This window comes from Apteryx mantelli, chromosome 21 (genome assembly GCF_036417845.1).
Source record: "Apteryx mantelli isolate bAptMan1 chromosome 21, bAptMan1.hap1, whole genome shotgun sequence".
Classification (NCBI taxonomy): Eukaryota; Metazoa; Chordata; class Aves; order Apterygiformes; family Apterygidae; genus Apteryx; species Apteryx mantelli.
Genome location: NC_089998.1, coordinates 5,818,787 through 5,835,070, shown reverse-complemented (window position 1 = coordinate 5,835,070; position 16,284 = coordinate 5,818,787). Strand labels below are relative to the sequence as shown.

Below are 16,284 nucleotides of genomic sequence, written 5' to 3'. Positions count from 1 at the left end.
GGCGCCGCCGCGGCGGGAGGGGGCGGAGCAGGCCGCGTGCGCCGGCCCCGCCCCCTGGCGGGCGGCGGAGGGGGGGAGGGGGAAGGGGCCGCCATCTCCTCGGGGCTGCGTCGCGAGGGCGGGGGGGGCCGATCCCGCTGCCGCCCAAAGGGCACCAGGGGGGCGGCTGGGGTCCCACTGCCCTCCCCCGGCTCCGTAAGGCTCAAGGGGAGGGGTAGGAGGCCGGGGGGGAGGGTAGCGGTCCTGGTGCCCCCCCTATAATGCTTAAGGCAGGGGGGCGAGGCCTGGGGGGGGGGTTAGTGGTCCTATTGCTCCCCTATAAGGCTCGGGGGGGGGTGTTCCTGGTGCCCCCCATGAGGCTTAAGGTGGGGGTGTGAGGCCTTGGGGGGCAGTCATCCTACTGCCACCCCCAAGGCTCGAGGGGGGGGACAAGTCTTGGGGGGGGGGAGGTAGAGGTCCTATTTTCCTCCTGCCCCGGGGTTCAAGGCCTGCCAGCACTGCAGGGAGAAGGGGCCTCGTGCAAAGTGTGGTCTCCTCCCCTCAGGGCGCTCTGTAGGGTCACAGGGCCTGTGAGGTGATGGCTGGGCATGGGGCCTGCCCTCGCGCACAGGCAGGAGGGGCAGCAGCGTGAAGTCCCTGGCGCAGGTGGAGAGCACAGCTTTGCCAGGGGTTTCTTGCGAAAGGCAGTTCTGCAGGGCAGCACGCAGCTGAACAGGACTTGTGTTTTGTAGGTAGCGAGAAAGGAGGACGGTGGCACTGCGCTTGGTGGTGGTGATGCGCTCACATCTTGCTTTGTTCTTACCTGATCAAAGCCATGCAGAAGGATTTATTCCAGTAACTTTCAGTTGTATCGAGGTGAGGAGATACAACATTGATGCCCTTCTATTTTCTGACAGTTTAGCTAGCTTTTAGCAATTCTTCCTGCCCACAGGAGTAGCAGAGAATTGAGTCATGCTTTCTACAGGGTTTCTCCCCCCTAGGTTGTGCTAGAGTCCTACATCACCTACACTGGTGCTCCCATAGCCAACTTTGTAAGACAGAGGATGTTTGTGGGTTTCCCCTGACCAACCAAATATGCTCAGTTTACAAGGAAGTAACTTAAAAAAAAAAAAAGCTATGAGAGCAGCCTAGTGTCTGAGCATCTGGCTTGTGTACCATTAGCACCAGGGTTTGGCTTGGGATGTTTGCATAGTGCAAAGAGCAGCAGAATATGGTCTTGAATTAAGCTGTTGTGTTACTGCAGAACCAGTGTAAGAAGAAGTAAAGTTTCCAGCTTACTGGAAATTTACTGGACAGAGAACCATATACCTGTAGAAGCAGGGCAGATGAAAAGTTAGGTGGGGGTTTTTTTTGGAAGTTTAGTAAATTCTTCATTTTCACAGTTGAAGTTACTACTGTATGTATAGTAGAAAACACATACATGTGTAAACCAAGAAAACTTTGGAAGGTCAGTTATCATGGGTTACTAGGAGCCAAAAGTAGTGTTGCATGCTTTCTGTCAAGTGATCTTCAGATAGCAAAAGGGTGACTGCTGATTTTTTCTTATTGCTCTCAAAGGTTTGGTCAGACCTTAGACAGGATGTTGGGATTTCTGAAGAATCCAATTGTGGTTACTGCAGAGATAAATATGAACCTCTTGGCATTGACTGCAATGGGATTAATAAGCCGCCTTCGGGGGCTTTCCTATCCACGGGCTGTAGTGTGAGTAAAATGTTTTACTTCCTACTTGAACCACAGGATTTTTTAAAAAAAACACTTGTGAATAAGAGCAGCAGCAGAAGAGCAGAGCTGGCCTGGTGCCAGCCCCAGTAAATGTGGTAACAGCGTTTCCCTAACAGAAAGTCAAGAGGGGAAGGTAAGGGGCCAAAGTGTCTCACCGTGCTTCATCGTATTCTTAGCCTTCTGCCAACAAATCAGGCTTCCCTTCCCTAGTATCCCTGTAGCTTGCCGGATTCTTCCAATGAGACTTGACATGTTTCTATCTGTTGTTTCAGTTTTGATGAAGTTTATTATGGCCAGTTCGTTTCCCTCTACATGAAGAGAATCTTCTTCGTGGATGACAGTGGCCCACCTTTTGGCCATATGCTGCTAGCTTTGGGAGGTAGGGCGTCTGCTGAGATTGGGAAGTGTCTGTTTTTGGTTGCTCTGGAAGAGAGAAGTTCTGGTTAAATATAAGTTGCCAGATCCTGTCATTGGGGAAAAATACAAGGCAGTTGAGAGGTTCTGATGTAGAGAGAGTTAGGATTTCCCTTATTTAGTATTGTTACAGGGCTATCACATGAGTACTTGGGAAGTGACAGAGCCATGTGTCCATTACCTCATTGTTATCCAGTCATTTGAATAAAGAGGAACATAAGATGAGAACTGCTAGTGCCTAGAAATAGTGGCAACAAGCTGAGTTTAAGGCCTGAGTTCCTTTCTATAGCTGAGACATGCACAATGTACAAGTGTCTGTGTATGGGAAGGAGGGATTAAATCTACATATACCTTTGTCACTGAGAATCTGTTGTTCCCGGTATATTTTATTCATGCTTCTACAGTTTATCAAGCACTGCTACAGGCAAAACAGTAGGAAAGAGGATCCTTTTTTTGGAAAGAGGCCTTCCGTGTGTGGAGGAGCTGTGCGTTTGCGAAATGGTTCTAGGACCAGTTTAGCACCTTTTCTTGTACTCCGGTTTTGACACTGGAAATTCTGAATTGTTGTTTATGTTTTAGGTTACTTAGGGGGATTTGATGGAAACTTCTTGTGGAACAGAATTGGAGCTGGTAAGAACTGATTTTAACATTCTCATTCTTTTGAGAAAATAAGCAGTGTTTGAGCAGCTGACAGATTCCTTTTTCCTGACTAGTGGAAATAATGCTTTATCTGACACTTTTAGTTCTCCTCTTAACTAGGTCTTCTGCAGGCCTCTAATGGAAGTTTAAGGCATTATGTTCCCGTAGCACAGAAGTTTAACAGTTTAAGTAGTACAAGCTGGACAAAATTATTAGGGGTAGGAGTCACATTCAACAAGTTGTTGTAGTCATAAGGAGTTCCGTATTGAACTAGCTTCTCTGCAATTAATAGTTTCCAATTCTTGTGTCACTGTTGTCTCCTATTTTAGAATATAGTATGAATGTTCCTGTTTGGTCCTTGCGACTCCTGCCAGCGCTGGCTGGTGCTCTCTGTGTCCCTTTAGCATACCAGATTTTGGTAGAAATGCACTTCTCCCACTGTGCTGCACTTGGAGCTGCTCTTCTGATTCTCTTAGGTAAGATTATTCCCTTGGGCCCCATTCTTCATACAGGGAGGGTATAGTCCCTTATCCCCTTCTGAATTTTTAGAGCATGTAAAAGGAACAGTGGCTGGAGTTAGCATCTCCCCACAGAACGCTAACAACACACTGGAGCCCAGTCACAGTCCTGACCTGTATCAGTCTCTGCTGCGCCTCTCTGGACCCCTCTGTCCATACAGCTCTGCAGCAGGTGCCATTCTAGACTGTGTCTTTAAACAAGGTACCGCTGGTTCACTTCATTATTGAACAAAGTGGCCAGCCTTAACAGCCTCACAGAAAACCGCATTTCTTGCCTGTGAGGAGCACTGTACCCTCTTCCTCAGAGGTTCACAGGGTGAGTTACAACGTACTGTTTCTTAGCAGGAGGGCTCTACTTTAAGTTGGAGCTCATCAAATTTCTTTGCTTCCAAACTGCAGCAGGCCGGTCTGGTCCTTAGCACCATGATTTGACACTGTTCTCGTGTTTACACCTCTTTTATTTTTCTCTGAGTGTCTGCCTGAGAGGGAAGGAGCCTCTCACCAGCCTGTTAGCAGTCTAATAAATGAAACTTCTCCTAGTTACCTGCTGCTCTGGTTCCAGTTCAGGAAACCCTACACAAGGCAGCCATAGCTCCATGCAACTCCCTTTCTTGAAGATTCATCATCATGCTCATCGCTTACTTGGGTCACTGCCTTGACTCTTGTTTCCTTGAGAAGCACCTGTCTGAGTCTCCCAGCATTCATTTTCTGTGCTTTTGTAGGCAAGCACAGCAGCTTTATCTGCCTGCTGCCAGACTCTACTTTTGCCCACTTCTATGTCCACTTCTATGTCCTTGGGGACGATTATTGGCCATGCACTTTGCTCCGGTCAGAAGGTTTTTGTCCTTTTAAACTCAACAATTCCCTGTTACAGCCAGTGGGATTGGAAGTAGATGGCCCATTCTTAAAAGGGCAGGTTCTTCTTTTGCATAATGATGTTATTTTCTGAGGTAGAGCACTTGCCTAGTAGTTTCCCTGCAGATAAGTTTCTCTAATTTTGTGTCCATCTCTCTTTTCCAACAGAGAACTCTTTGATCACTCAGTCGAGGTTCATGCTCCTGGAATCAATACTGATATTTTTTATCCTGCTTGCAGTCTTGTCCTACCTGAAATTTTACAATTCACAGAGCTACAGGTAAAGCTGGATTGTCTCTGATCCTTTTGGATCTCTTTTGATGACTCTTTTTATCACAGACTGTGTGTGTTTTTCTGTAAGTCACATGACCTTTCTGAAACTCATTTCCTCTGTCTGTAAAATCCAATACTTTGACTCCTCACAAGGCTGTCCTAAGGTTTTGCTCTTCTGAACAGTGTTATGATCTTTTTTAAACTGGTAGCAAGGTTGTCTTTTTTATTTTTTAATTAAAATAAAATCCCTTGGGGAGCACACATTTGCCTACCTGGATGTTTTATTATTATAGTTTTCTTCTTTCCTCAGAAATACTGATGATAGTAGGTCACTTACTTTCCTTTGTTACTGTTTGCCAACACTGAATCTAGAGAGCTTTGTTTCTTGTGACTTCATTGTTCTCTGATCCTTGCAGGGCATGATCTTAAAGTAAAATCAACTTTAAACCAAGTCCTGCAAGTGGCTGAATACGTTGCTTTATTTGCAGTATCAGAAGCCAGATAGACCTTTACTGCTCAGAATTGCTTTTCAGAATACAGAGAAGTACATTTAACAATATCCTGTAGGTCACGACTGAGAGTTGGTGGCCTGGGAGGCTGAGTATGAGATACCTCTGAGTAGAATAAGAAATAGTGGAGTACTGCAGGGTTTTTTTCAAGTTAAATTACCTGTATTCAAGCAAGTGTATTAGAAATTCAAGCAGGTATTCAGATCTCACTGTAACATTCTTTCCTTTGTCCTTTTATTTAAGTTCCTTCTCTGGAAGCTGGTGGTTCTGGCTTCTGTTGACTGGAGTAGCTTGTTCCTGTGCTGTTGGGTAAGTACTGACACATCTTTGTTTTAGTAAGCTGACTTTCCTGCCTACCATCTGAGGTATTGGTGGGGCTTCATTCTTGGTGTTGTTCTGAGCATGCTTCTCCATGACTTTTTTTTTGAGTTAGACTGTTTCTAAAGTAAGCATATCAATTCACTGGGAGCAATACCAGGTATTAAAGGGTAATGTCATGGGAAGAACAAAATGTTTTTCTCAGAGATGTCTTTATGTTATAAATTAGCATCAGCATTTCACCCCTCCTTCCTAGTCCCCTCAAGCTTCAGTAAGTCTGAATTCAGGGACTCAGTGCTTTCTGACCTGTCACCTTGTTACCAAGAAGATTCTCTGCCTTTGTCACTGCCAGCTATTTAATTTAATTAGCAAACAAATTACTTCTTCTAGGGTCAAAGCCTTGAAGCTCTTGTATATTGGCATACCGAACTTGTCATGAATTAAAGCCCTTGGACTTAAATGCATCCTGTTCAAGAGAGAGTTTGAATATATATGTCTTTCATTAAGTAACAGTTACAGATGTGTATAGTTTTTAACCCTGTTGAGTTTTTATGTGCTCTTTTCTCAGAGTGAAATATATGGGCCTGTTCACCTATATGCTGCTTTTGGTCATCACAGGACTCCACTTCTGGCATATGATAGGAGACCAGACCTTGTCAAATGTAGGTAGCACAGCATTCAAAATACATTGTGTGTAACTTTCCATAACAAGAACCAGCTAGGAGGTAACAAATCTGCCTTTAGCTGTTTTTTATCCTACAGTCCCCTATCATAGTTTGCAAAACCTTGTGTTGTAGAACAGTTTCCCAGCACAGCTGCTGGGGAAGATGGAGTTAAGTTTAAGAAAAGCATGTGTGTGTGATTGGTTTTTCTGCTGATATCCTTATCTTGGTGATTTGTGGCTCAAAACCTATGCTATTCCACATACCTCCTGCTGGCTCCAGTTCAAATCTTCAGTGAAAGTTATCCAGCTGTCCTCAATGTTGTAGCTGAATGAGGGTGGTTGGGGGACTTAAAAAAGGCAAGTAAAACAAGTCAATTGCGCTGGTATTTTTAGTATCTGGGACATGAAAACAGTGAATTCTGTGTTCTAGGTTTCCTTGATGTGCCATTTTCTGGCTCGGGGGTTGGCCCTCATCATCATCCCAGTGACAATGTACCTGTCCTTCTTCTATGTTCACTTGGCTTTGCTGTATCGCTCTGGGCCTCATGACCAAATTATGACAAGTGCTTTCCAAGCCAGCTTAGAGGTAAAGAAAACATGGTCATGCCTGCGCTCTTGTTCCTTTGATCCTGCATATTTGTTCCTTTTATGTCATTTTACTGCTTTGGTGCTGTAGTGCTGCTTTAAGTTTAAAAAATAAAGGACAGAAATCTTAATAGCAGATGAAAAGCTTTTTCCCCATGAACTAAGAGCAGTATGTTCACTCTTCTGCTGAAGACTTGGCCTTTTCTACAGGGAACTCCACAGGAGCAGATACAGTACTGAACTCTTTAAGTGATGACTTTGGAATTGGTCCAACAAGAAACTGTATATTATTTGAATATATTAGATTGATTATATTTGTAATTTATTTTAATCCGATAATTTAATGGAAAAAAAAATTTAGGGGATTATGGTTTAAAACATCCAGCTATGAGGAAAACTGTACCAATGTATCCAGTTGTATACTGCTAACACACAGTGTCGTCTGTAGGTGAAAGAAAGCTGTATGTAGTGATGTCACTTAATCCTCTGCTAAAAGGCATTTATATATTACAGGGATGACTGTGTGATTTATCTGTAAGAGACCGCTTAGTCTTTCTGTTTGTACAGCATGGCTTTAGGGATATTCCCTAAGACCCCACAGTCTTGCAAAGCCTGCAAGATATAATAAATAATTAAAGATATAATAAATATATATAGATTGTTATTATATATACGATGTAATAAATAATTAAACATCAACAATAAATCAAAGTCTGGTTTATTTAATTTCTGGTGAGTGTGATACTGCAAGACTTTATTTATTTTTATTTTTTAGATACAACCAGATGAGAAGGCATTATGCTAAGCTACTGCTATGTTAAAGTGACAAGTGACTCTTACTAGAATTTAAACAGCCTCTGGGCTGCCGTTTCTTCTTTCCGCTTATCCTTTCATTATGCTTCACAGGGTGGGCTAGCTCGAATCACTCAGGGTCAACCCTTAGAGGTGGCTTATGGCTCTCAGATTACTCTGCGGAATGTATTGGGCAAACCCATGCAGTGTTGGCTCCATTCTCACAAAAACACTTATCCCATCAGGTGAGGAATCTGGTTTATTATGTAATCTTAGGGTGAAAATATGCTCTGGTTCATCTGGCAGTCCAGATATCTTAGTTCAGGTTGGGGCAGCCTGTCCATTAAGCCTTCAGAGCACACTGTAGCTGCACAGGTTCTCTGTGCTCTGTAAGAGTGGAGCCAGTGATCCGATGCAGATTTGTATTGCTGTGACTGTTGAACATGGAAATGTACTGTTCCACACTTGTTTTGTTTTAACCTTCTGTACAGGTATGAGAATGGCCGAGGTAGTTCCCATCAACAGCAGGTGACATGTTATCCCTTCAAGGATGTGAACAACTGGTGGATTGTCAAAGATCCTGGAATGTAAGTATGCAAGAGACTTAAATGCCAACCTGCTGTAAGCACAGCTTCAATACACTTCCAAAACATAAGTAGTGCTTAGCTTAGACTGAACATAACTATTCTCTGCTTATGGAGGCTGAAGCCATGTGTGATCCTGAGGGAAGTCATTTCAGCTGCAGAGTTGGTCAGGCTGGCTGATTGCTCCATCATCTTCATTATGTTAGAAGCATTACTGAAGGCTCAGAAATTCTATTTGTACTGCTCCCACCAGAGCTTGAGCTGTGCGGTGTGCAAAGGGAACTTTAAAGAGGAATGAGATTGATGGGAACTCTTCAGGTGCTTTGCATGAAAGTGAAGTGCTGCTTTTTGAAGTGTGCAAGCCTTGGCATTAAATTGCCTTGATGAGTTTTATCAAACTTGAATAGGTCTCTGAAGAGAGTAGAAATCACTTTTGCAGAATGAGTATTTCTTTGTACTTCAAATGTGGGATGAACTGTAGAGCCTGCCACATCAGGAGGAATTCCAAGTGCGTGTCTGTGACTGAGCGTTTTCCCAGTGTAACTGTCAGTTAGGAGCAGGACTCTTTGTTCCTGTAGCTCTGCCAGTGAAAGCCCTTGTGCGATGTCATTTTATACTGATCAAAAAGTTGCTTTTGTAGGTTTCTCATGTTACTCTGGGAACTGTATAAACAGTCCTTCCAGAACTGTGTGCCACTGTAAATCATATCCACACCGGAAAAGATTGGCCATAGTACAAACCTTACAAATGTAGATTGTACCAGACTCTCTGTGGGAACCACAGAAAATGGTATCTTCTTAAAGTTCTTCAGACTCAAGACTCTTACAAGCCCTGGAGAATGTGTAGGCCTTCTGTGAACCTCACAGAGCGATCAAGTACAGGCAGCAGCTAGGTCAACTGCAGCATTCCCCCTTGCCAAAGCATGCATTAGCCCTGTTAACAGGCAAGTTGAGTGTGGTCTCCTTCATGGATGTAGCCATTAATCTCTCTTATGAGCCTGCCAAAAGTGATATCAGTGGTGGTAAGAACACCTGTCAGATCTCACTGAAGCACTTACTCATTTCACCAAAGCCACCAAACAGCTGTTGGATGGGAATAATCTGGACTCGCTCCTGACTGACCTGGATTCAGACCACTGACCTAAAGACTGGGGTGTCGGTATCCCATTACCCATCCCCTGAGTCATTCTGCCCTTAACTCTCCTTTGCCTTGGCAAACTTTGTTTCCATTCTGGTATAATCTATCAGTTGCTTGAATTTCTCATCTTACCGCCTAAACGTCTCTCCTTTTATCCATGTCTGCAGCTTCTTGACCTGACAGTTTGGTCATGACAAGGTTGCATTATTTAGAAAGAAGAATGTAACCGCTTCCTCTTCTGTGTCACTCCACCAGGCAGCAGCTGGTGGTGAGTAACCCACCCCGTCCTGTCAGACATGGGCACATTGTGCAGCTGGTCCATGGCATCACGACTCGATACCTCAACACGTAAGACTTTACCCCATCCTCAGCTCTTCATCCTGTTTTCTCGTTTCTCAGAATAACTATTTGAGGTGGAAGTGCAATGAATGACCCTTATGTTCAACTACACTATAAACTACCTGTTATTCATGGATTCTTAAACAGCGGGCCTAGGAGGGGCCTCAAATGGTTGGTCACATAGGTCATCCCTGTGCCCTAGAGAAGGGATTCAGTGTGCTTATTTATTTTGTGCAGTTGACTTGGCAGTGGGATGTGATACTAATCAAAAACCATTCAGTGCCTGCTAGCTGTTTCTGGTCTACTGTACTAGGGGTCTTAAAAGGGGCTAATGATGGTTGCAAACATTTTGACTCATAGTTACCTGATACAATTCATGCTAGTTCTGCAGATTCATAAATACATATTTCCCTTGGTGAGTCTCCATCCTTCCCCCTTCGCTGCCTCCTCTCCAGGCAGGCAGAGATATTTACTGTTTTGTGAGACTGACAGGTCATCTAGCAGCTCTACTGACTTTCATGGCATAACCCTGGATGAAGGGTGTGCTCTGAAAGTTAAGACAATATTTTGGAGAAGCCGGTGTGCTGAGGCTGACTGCTGTGGGTTCCTGCCTGTTTTGTAAAGACTGCACTGTGAAATGGCCTCCCGACTGCTATCCAAAGGGAGTGAGCGTGCACTTGAATATCACTCCGATTTGGAAGGGGAACATTCTGAGCTTGGGTTTTTGCTGTGTCCCTTCCAAACCCAGTTTGTTCATTATTGGAAACCCCAGTGAACAGCTTCTCTGTTTGTCACAATCAGTGCTTGTTCTTCAGCCCAGGACAGCAGTCATCCGTACTGGCTTCCTCCAAGCCTGTTCCTGGCAGCTCTTGTTAATGGGGAGTGTTCTCTTTCAGAGTAAACAGTGCAATCTGTACAAACGGGTTATTTGGTTTTACTTTATTGATGAATCTGGTCTAAGCCATCTCAATACCTTTATGGGTTTGTTTTTCATACAAATTTGGTAAACGATATTGGAGGATCTGTCGGTGCTTATTTTACTTGTCTTGCAGGCATGATGTTGCTGCCCCTCTTAGCCCCCACTCCCAAGAAGTCTCCTGTTATATTGATTATAACATCTCCATGCCAGCACAGAACCTCTGGAGAGTGGTGAGTAGTCAAAGGGAAGGGAGAAGCATATTGTTTTCTGGAAGAAACAGCAGAGACAAAATGACAATCAAAATCCATCTGTCTGTTGTAGGAAATTGTAAATCGGGAATCTGATACAGATGTGTGGAAGACAATTCTGTCAGAAGTGAGGTTTGTTCATGTGAACACCTCCGCAGTGCTAAAGGTAAAAGTGTTTTGTTTATCTGCCTACAGCTTTTCCCCCATGCAACTTGTGTAATCTCTGTGCTCCAAAAGGCCCAAACCACATAAAACAAACATATAAATAAATAAAAGGAAACAATAAACCTGCTCAATATGGTAAAAGGGAAAAAAGGCAGTGTGTGTTTCAGGTAGTCGTACTGATTCCTTTTCAGCATGCAGAGCTGTCCTGCTTCTCAGGAGGTTGTGACCACTCTACACAACTGAGCCTCAGACACTGCCTCAGAAATTGGTGCTGGGTCTGTGTGTAGTAGCTCATAGCAGCTGGAGCAGTTAAGAATCTCGTCACAGTGTGTTTACCAGAATTACTGACTTTTTATAGCTGTAGCGTTTGTTGAGACTGTACTGTGTGGTGACTCTTCACGTACTTTTTAGCAGTCCCTTCCTCCGAGAAGGGACTACTAAGTCAGGGCCTAGAAACTTCCAGCCTGAAGTTCACATTGGCAGGACTGTAAGTCTAAATCATCTTTGCCATCTTTCACTTTTAGCTCAGTGGAGCATCGTTACCTGAGTGGGGATACCGGCAGCTGGAGGTGGTTGGCGAGAAGTTGTCGAAAGGCTACCATCAGAGCATGGTGTGGAATGTGGAAGAGCACAGATACGGGAAAAGTATGTCTCAGCCGTGTTCTCTAGAGAGATTTCTGTGATGGGGGCCTTCCTGTTCATAGAAAGGTATCATGTGTTAATACATGATGTGTGTGTGTTTTGCATAAAAGTACATTCCTTCGTAGTATGAGAGGAACAAAACTTACCCATTGTGTTGGATTAGCTGCAGTGGAACGTGGTGGAAGGATGCTGTCCTATGGAATTACTTGTGCTGTGTACAGACTGAGGAGGATGTTCTCGTGGTCATGGCATAGGGTGTCCTGGCCACAGTCAGCCAGACCACAGTTATGGGTTCGAACAGCTTTTGAGTGGGCCCTGGCTCTACCATGGTGTCCAAAACCCTTAAAAATCCCCTCAGAGCCCTCTTGCAACCAGACTATCGCAGACTGGCCCCTTGAGTGAAGAACAGAGTTATATCATGGGCTCATCCCTTAGTTTCTCGCTGTTATGTTGCTCTTTCTGAGCCATGCTGTTTTCTTCCAGGTCAAGAGCAGAAAGAAAGGGAAGTGGAGCTCCACTCTCCTACACAGATGGACATCAGTAAAAACCTCAGCTTCATGGCCAAATTTGCAGAATTGCAGGTGAATATCTTCCCTGTTCCCTTCTGTTTGCTTTGTCCTTTATTCTGCTGCAGAGCAGGACCAGAATCTCTCTGAAACTGAACCTTGATATTTTTATGTGTGAAATCAGTAGTGTTGATGCCCCTTACTAACATTTCAGAAATTCACTAAGGAAAGTGCATTTTATTAGAACGAAATAAAACCATTTTATTGATCAGTACTCAGTACAAGAGATGAAAAATCTTTCTCCGCTCTCAGGTTAAGAACTTACCGTCTTACATCTGGAGCTGCTCATCCATGCCTGGTATCTCAATTGTGGTTCCAATTCTGTTTCCTTTGTTCTAGTGGAAGATACTAACATTGAAAAATGAAGATACGGAACATAAATACAGCTCCTCTGCTCTGGACTGGATCACAATGGATACAAATATTGCCTACTGGCTCCACCCAACCTCTGGGGTAAGTCTGAAGACAGGAATAAACGTGAGCCCATAGAACAAAGCAGATGAGTTCTGATGTGAGCTCCAGAAGTGTGAGTGAGAGCAGGGCTGCAGTTAGAGTTCAATCCAAAGAGCTGGTCTAGAATGGATTCCGTTAAGAATCCTGGGTGTTTCAAAGCAAATAATTTTTTTTCCCAGGGCAATGATTTTTTTTTTTTGACATGTGATATAGCTTTTACAATTGTTTCTTTTAATGAAATCACTTCTTGCACTCTTTTTAAAGGGTAACTGCAATTTAGTAATTACCATTGCTGATTCTGTTTAAAAGATGAGTTCATCTTCAGTAGCATCTTTTAAGTGTCATACATTAAAAAAAAAAAAAAAAAAAAAAAAAGAGTCTAAGAGCATCAAAGTTTATCAGCTTGCTTTGTTCCAAGAAAGATCAGGTTACTAGCCAGCTACATTCTGAAGTTCTAATTTAGCAAGTATATGTGGGTAATATTTGAACTTATCTAAAAGAACTGTGGCATGTTCCTTCTTCTGGCTCAGACCATCTCATATCCTGCAGGCTCAGATCCACCTCATTGGGAATGTTCTCACCTGGGCTTCAGCTAATGTCGCTACTCTGGTCTACATGTGTTTGTCACTGTGGTACTTGGTACGACGAAGGAGAAGAATTTACGACATTCCTGAAGGTCTGATTCCATAGAGACGAGTTATCTTGGTCTACTGAACTTTAATGGGGCCAGAGCCACATTTTTTGCAACTGTGTGTTTAGCTATGGTAGCACCTTTTCCTGTGCAATAGCTCTGAAATTTTTGTTTGGGACACACAGGCATGTAGAATACTCCCTCTTCTTCCTGCCCAGCAAGAGATTGATTATCGCCTTTGGGAAGGTGACCTCATGAAACAATATAGCCAGCATAATACTTGAGTTATTCTCTCGATAAAAGCAATCATCTCCAGGCATCAGATTTGGAATGTACGGAGAACCTTTGTGACTGATGTAAAGGAAACAGAGGGAGATACTGACTCTGTGTGTGTGGGGGGGGGGTTATTTATTTTAGATGTGTTCTTTCTGACAGAGGTGCCATCTCCTCTGCATGGCCTGTTTTCCCTGACCTTTTTTGGAAGTACATTCTGCTGTCATGGGGGGGGGGGGGGGGGTGGTGAAGCTGCTTCCTTTTGGCAGTGGTCTGTCTTGATAGGTACTTCATAAAAGCATGACACAATGTAACCATTTTCCTCCATTGAGGAGTGTGGTCAAGTTAAAGGTCTTTTAACACAAACTATAGAAAATAAAAAAAACCCTGCAAGTAGGTAACTTCTTAGAGGCTTTAAGTTTCTAGGGACAGTGTTTTAAGATGGTATTAGGGTCAGAGTTGTTCTCCTCTCTCCTGCAGATGCATGGCAGCTCTGGGTATCAGCTGGGGGGATCTGTGTTGGAGGCTGGGCTGTGAATTACCTGCCCTTCTTCCTGATGGAGAAAACGCTTTTCCTGTACCACTACCTACCTGCCCTCACATTCCAGATTCTCCTGATTCCCATTGTATTACAGCACCTCAGCAATCATCTCTGCAGGTATGTGGGTCATCACACAGTTTTTAACAGATAAGGACAAAACAAGTGGAAAGGTTCTGTCTTCCAGTGCTAGCCTCTTGTCAAGCTACTGCAGGAAAACAGTGTTTGTGGCCATATCTTGGCATTTTCCTGTAGGGGGGAAAAAAAGAGAGAGAGACAGAGAGAGACAGAGACAGAGATCCGGTATCTGCCTCTTGCATTTGGATGGAGTGTTTGGATAGCTTTGATATAACTTGAATGCTCTTTTTTGCTCCCTCTCTCCACCTCATCCCAGATCTCTACTTCCCAAAAGCATGTTCAGCGCATTGATCGTGGCCTGGTTCTCTTCGGTTTACCTTGTCTATTGCACGTTCAGCCCCGTGACCTACGGGGAGCCCTCTCTGTCGGTTGCTGAGCTCAAGGATTTGCGCTGGAAGGACAGCTGGAACATCCTCATCCGAAAACGGTAACAGCCTCAGTTACACTGACAATCTTGTTAAAGGCAAATGGAAATATCTTTTATGCAAAGCCAAGAATTTATTGTTAGTATAATTGAAATCTTAGCAGTCTGAGCAAATAATTGGCATTAGTCCAGATTTAATTAAAATAGAAAAACGAGAAAATAAAAGAAGAACACCGTTACAGAAAAACTTTCAACAGTAATAGCTGAAGTTGTTATGAACACACTTCCCAGTCTCTACTCCTGTTATGCTCCCCTTTCCACTGTGCCTCAGGGTCGTAAGGTTGCTGGCTTCAGTCCGGAGGGTGGTTACAGCAAGTTGTCAGCATCCCAGGTCCTTTGCTGGGAAGAGTATAATGTTGGTAACAGGGGTTTCTTCTGCCTCTGCTGGGATTCTGATGTTGATGGTTTCTTTCTTCTTGCTCTAGGGTACATGTGGGTCTATTTTACGTGTTTTCTAGCACTTTTACACTTTGCTCTTTCTTGCTTGGTCTGCAGTGCCATGTTACTCTAGATGAACAGTCTTCTATATATTGGCTGCTTGTTCTCTTTGTTCCTAAAAACTGCTTTTGCCCAGCTCCAAAGTTTGCATTTCTTTAATTACCAGTAATTGGTCCCGTGCTCTCCAGTATCATCCCATGCTTGTATTCCACTACACCAAATTCAGTGCCCCCACGCTCATGGCCTCTGCTATCATCATCCTTATTTCTCTGCACTACACCATTATGTTAGGATTATAAATAGTTCATTCTACATAGATTAATGACTTGTTACTATTATCTATGCATAATCATATGGTATAACCATAATTTTTATAAGCCTAAGCAAAAAATAAAACAAGTTAGGCATTAAAAATGCTGTTACAGCTAAACTAGCTAAAACAAACCTCCAGGCAGGCCAAGAAAAGTCAGACAAAGCCAGACAGATCCTGAGGCCTTGCGAAGTTAGTACAAAGCCTGTGGCCTGTTACTAGCAATGGCAGTATTGTATTTACTGGGCTACAGGGTTAGACCTCAGATCTCTTCGGAGGAGGAGCTTTGAGCAATGTAGACCTGATAATGCTAAAAGGAAATCTGCTCTGAGTTGTACATTGGGGTTCAGGGGAAAACCTGCATAGATAACTCAGCCCCTGCCCTGATTTGCATCAGCAGAGGAATTCACAGGGTAGCAGAGGCTGCAAGATAAGGACTGGGTTCCCTCACACACAACCATTTACTGGAAAACATGTAGTAGCTCACTCTATGTGTTTTCAACAACTGGTAGAGTAGCCAGGCCCAGTTTGGGTTTTTTTTTTGTTTTGTTTTTTTTTTGGTGGTTGCAGCCGCAGGCCCTTGCAGTAGAGATCAAAGCTTACTGAGAACAGCAGTATAGACTGACCAGGGTGTTTTTACTGTAGAGCTCCCTACTGCTGTAACAAATGCTGTTCAAGGCTGCCTTGATCATCTCCCCCACTAGGAAGGTATGATCAAACACTAGATTCATTCAAAGGAGAGTTTAGTGACTATTTTGCTACTCCTTAAAGCTGCCCTGATAGCTAATGTATGGTACTTCGGTGAAGTATCTCATGATCTAAGTTAGTCTGTCACCCTGACCTAGAAAGAGCTCAACAGCAGTCAGGAAATGAACTGCTTTCTCTCTCTCCCCTCAGCATTACACAAACATACCACTGAGCCATGGTGTTCACCAGTAAATAACTAACCTCTACTACTTTCTACTGTGTTGAAGATGGTATAGAGATGACAGTGCAGACTGCATTTTTATTCTTTTCTCTAAAGCTTCAATGATTACAGAAATAAAGCTAACAATTCTGAGTTGCCCTTAGAGGGAGAAAGAACTGTTGAGTATAAGAACATCTCCAAAAATATTCCTTTTTGTATGTTTATGTTGTTGTAGTGGAAGTAGCGCAAACCTCTTTTATATAAAATGGTCATTTCTGCTCAC

At 43.6% G+C, this 16,284-nt stretch overlaps 1 protein-coding gene across 3 annotated transcripts; it reads left to right on the top strand.

Annotated features, from left to right (window-relative positions):
- The first annotated feature begins 99 nt into the window (after positions 1 to 99).
- Positions 100 to 16,283, top strand: POMT1 (protein O-mannosyltransferase 1). Of its 3 annotated transcripts, none has more exons than XM_067309336.1 (21): positions 100 to 195; positions 732 to 855; positions 1,558 to 1,701; positions 1,995 to 2,101; positions 2,716 to 2,766; positions 3,180 to 3,251; positions 4,317 to 4,428; positions 5,174 to 5,239; positions 5,817 to 5,910; positions 6,343 to 6,498; positions 7,404 to 7,534; positions 7,781 to 7,876; positions 9,266 to 9,358; positions 10,402 to 10,498; positions 10,590 to 10,682; positions 11,206 to 11,326; positions 11,807 to 11,904; positions 12,229 to 12,342; positions 12,892 to 13,018; positions 13,727 to 13,904; positions 14,179 to 16,283. In XM_067309336.1, exons 3-21 carry the CDS (start codon positions 1,580 to 1,582, stop codon positions 14,351 to 14,353), a joined length of 2,103 nt encoding a protein of 700 aa, XP_067165437.1. In that variant the 5' UTR covers positions 100 to 195; positions 732 to 855; positions 1,558 to 1,579; the 3' UTR covers positions 14,354 to 16,283. The 3 variants fall into 3 exon arrangements, with proteins under 3 accessions (XP_067165437.1, XP_067165436.1, XP_067165439.1); XM_067309335.1 differs by having other exon boundaries at positions 3,105 to 3,251; XM_067309338.1 differs by lacking the exon at positions 3,180 to 3,251.
- The last annotated feature ends 1 nt before the right edge of the window (position 16,284 follows it).

Bases quoted from the DNA above. Each gene is read 5' to 3' on its own strand.
- POMT1 (XM_067309335.1), top strand. From the start codon at position 1,580: ATGTTGGGATTTCTGAAGAATCCAATTGTGGTTACTGCAGAGATAAAT. The intron at 3,252-4,316 runs GTAAGATTATTC...CTTTTCCAACAG, and splicing joins TGCTCTTCTGATTCTCTTAG to AGAACTCTTTGATCACTCAG. The intron at 13,019-13,726 runs GTCTGATTCCAT...TCTCTCCTGCAG, and splicing joins AATTTACGACATTCCTGAAG to ATGCATGGCAGCTCTGGGTA.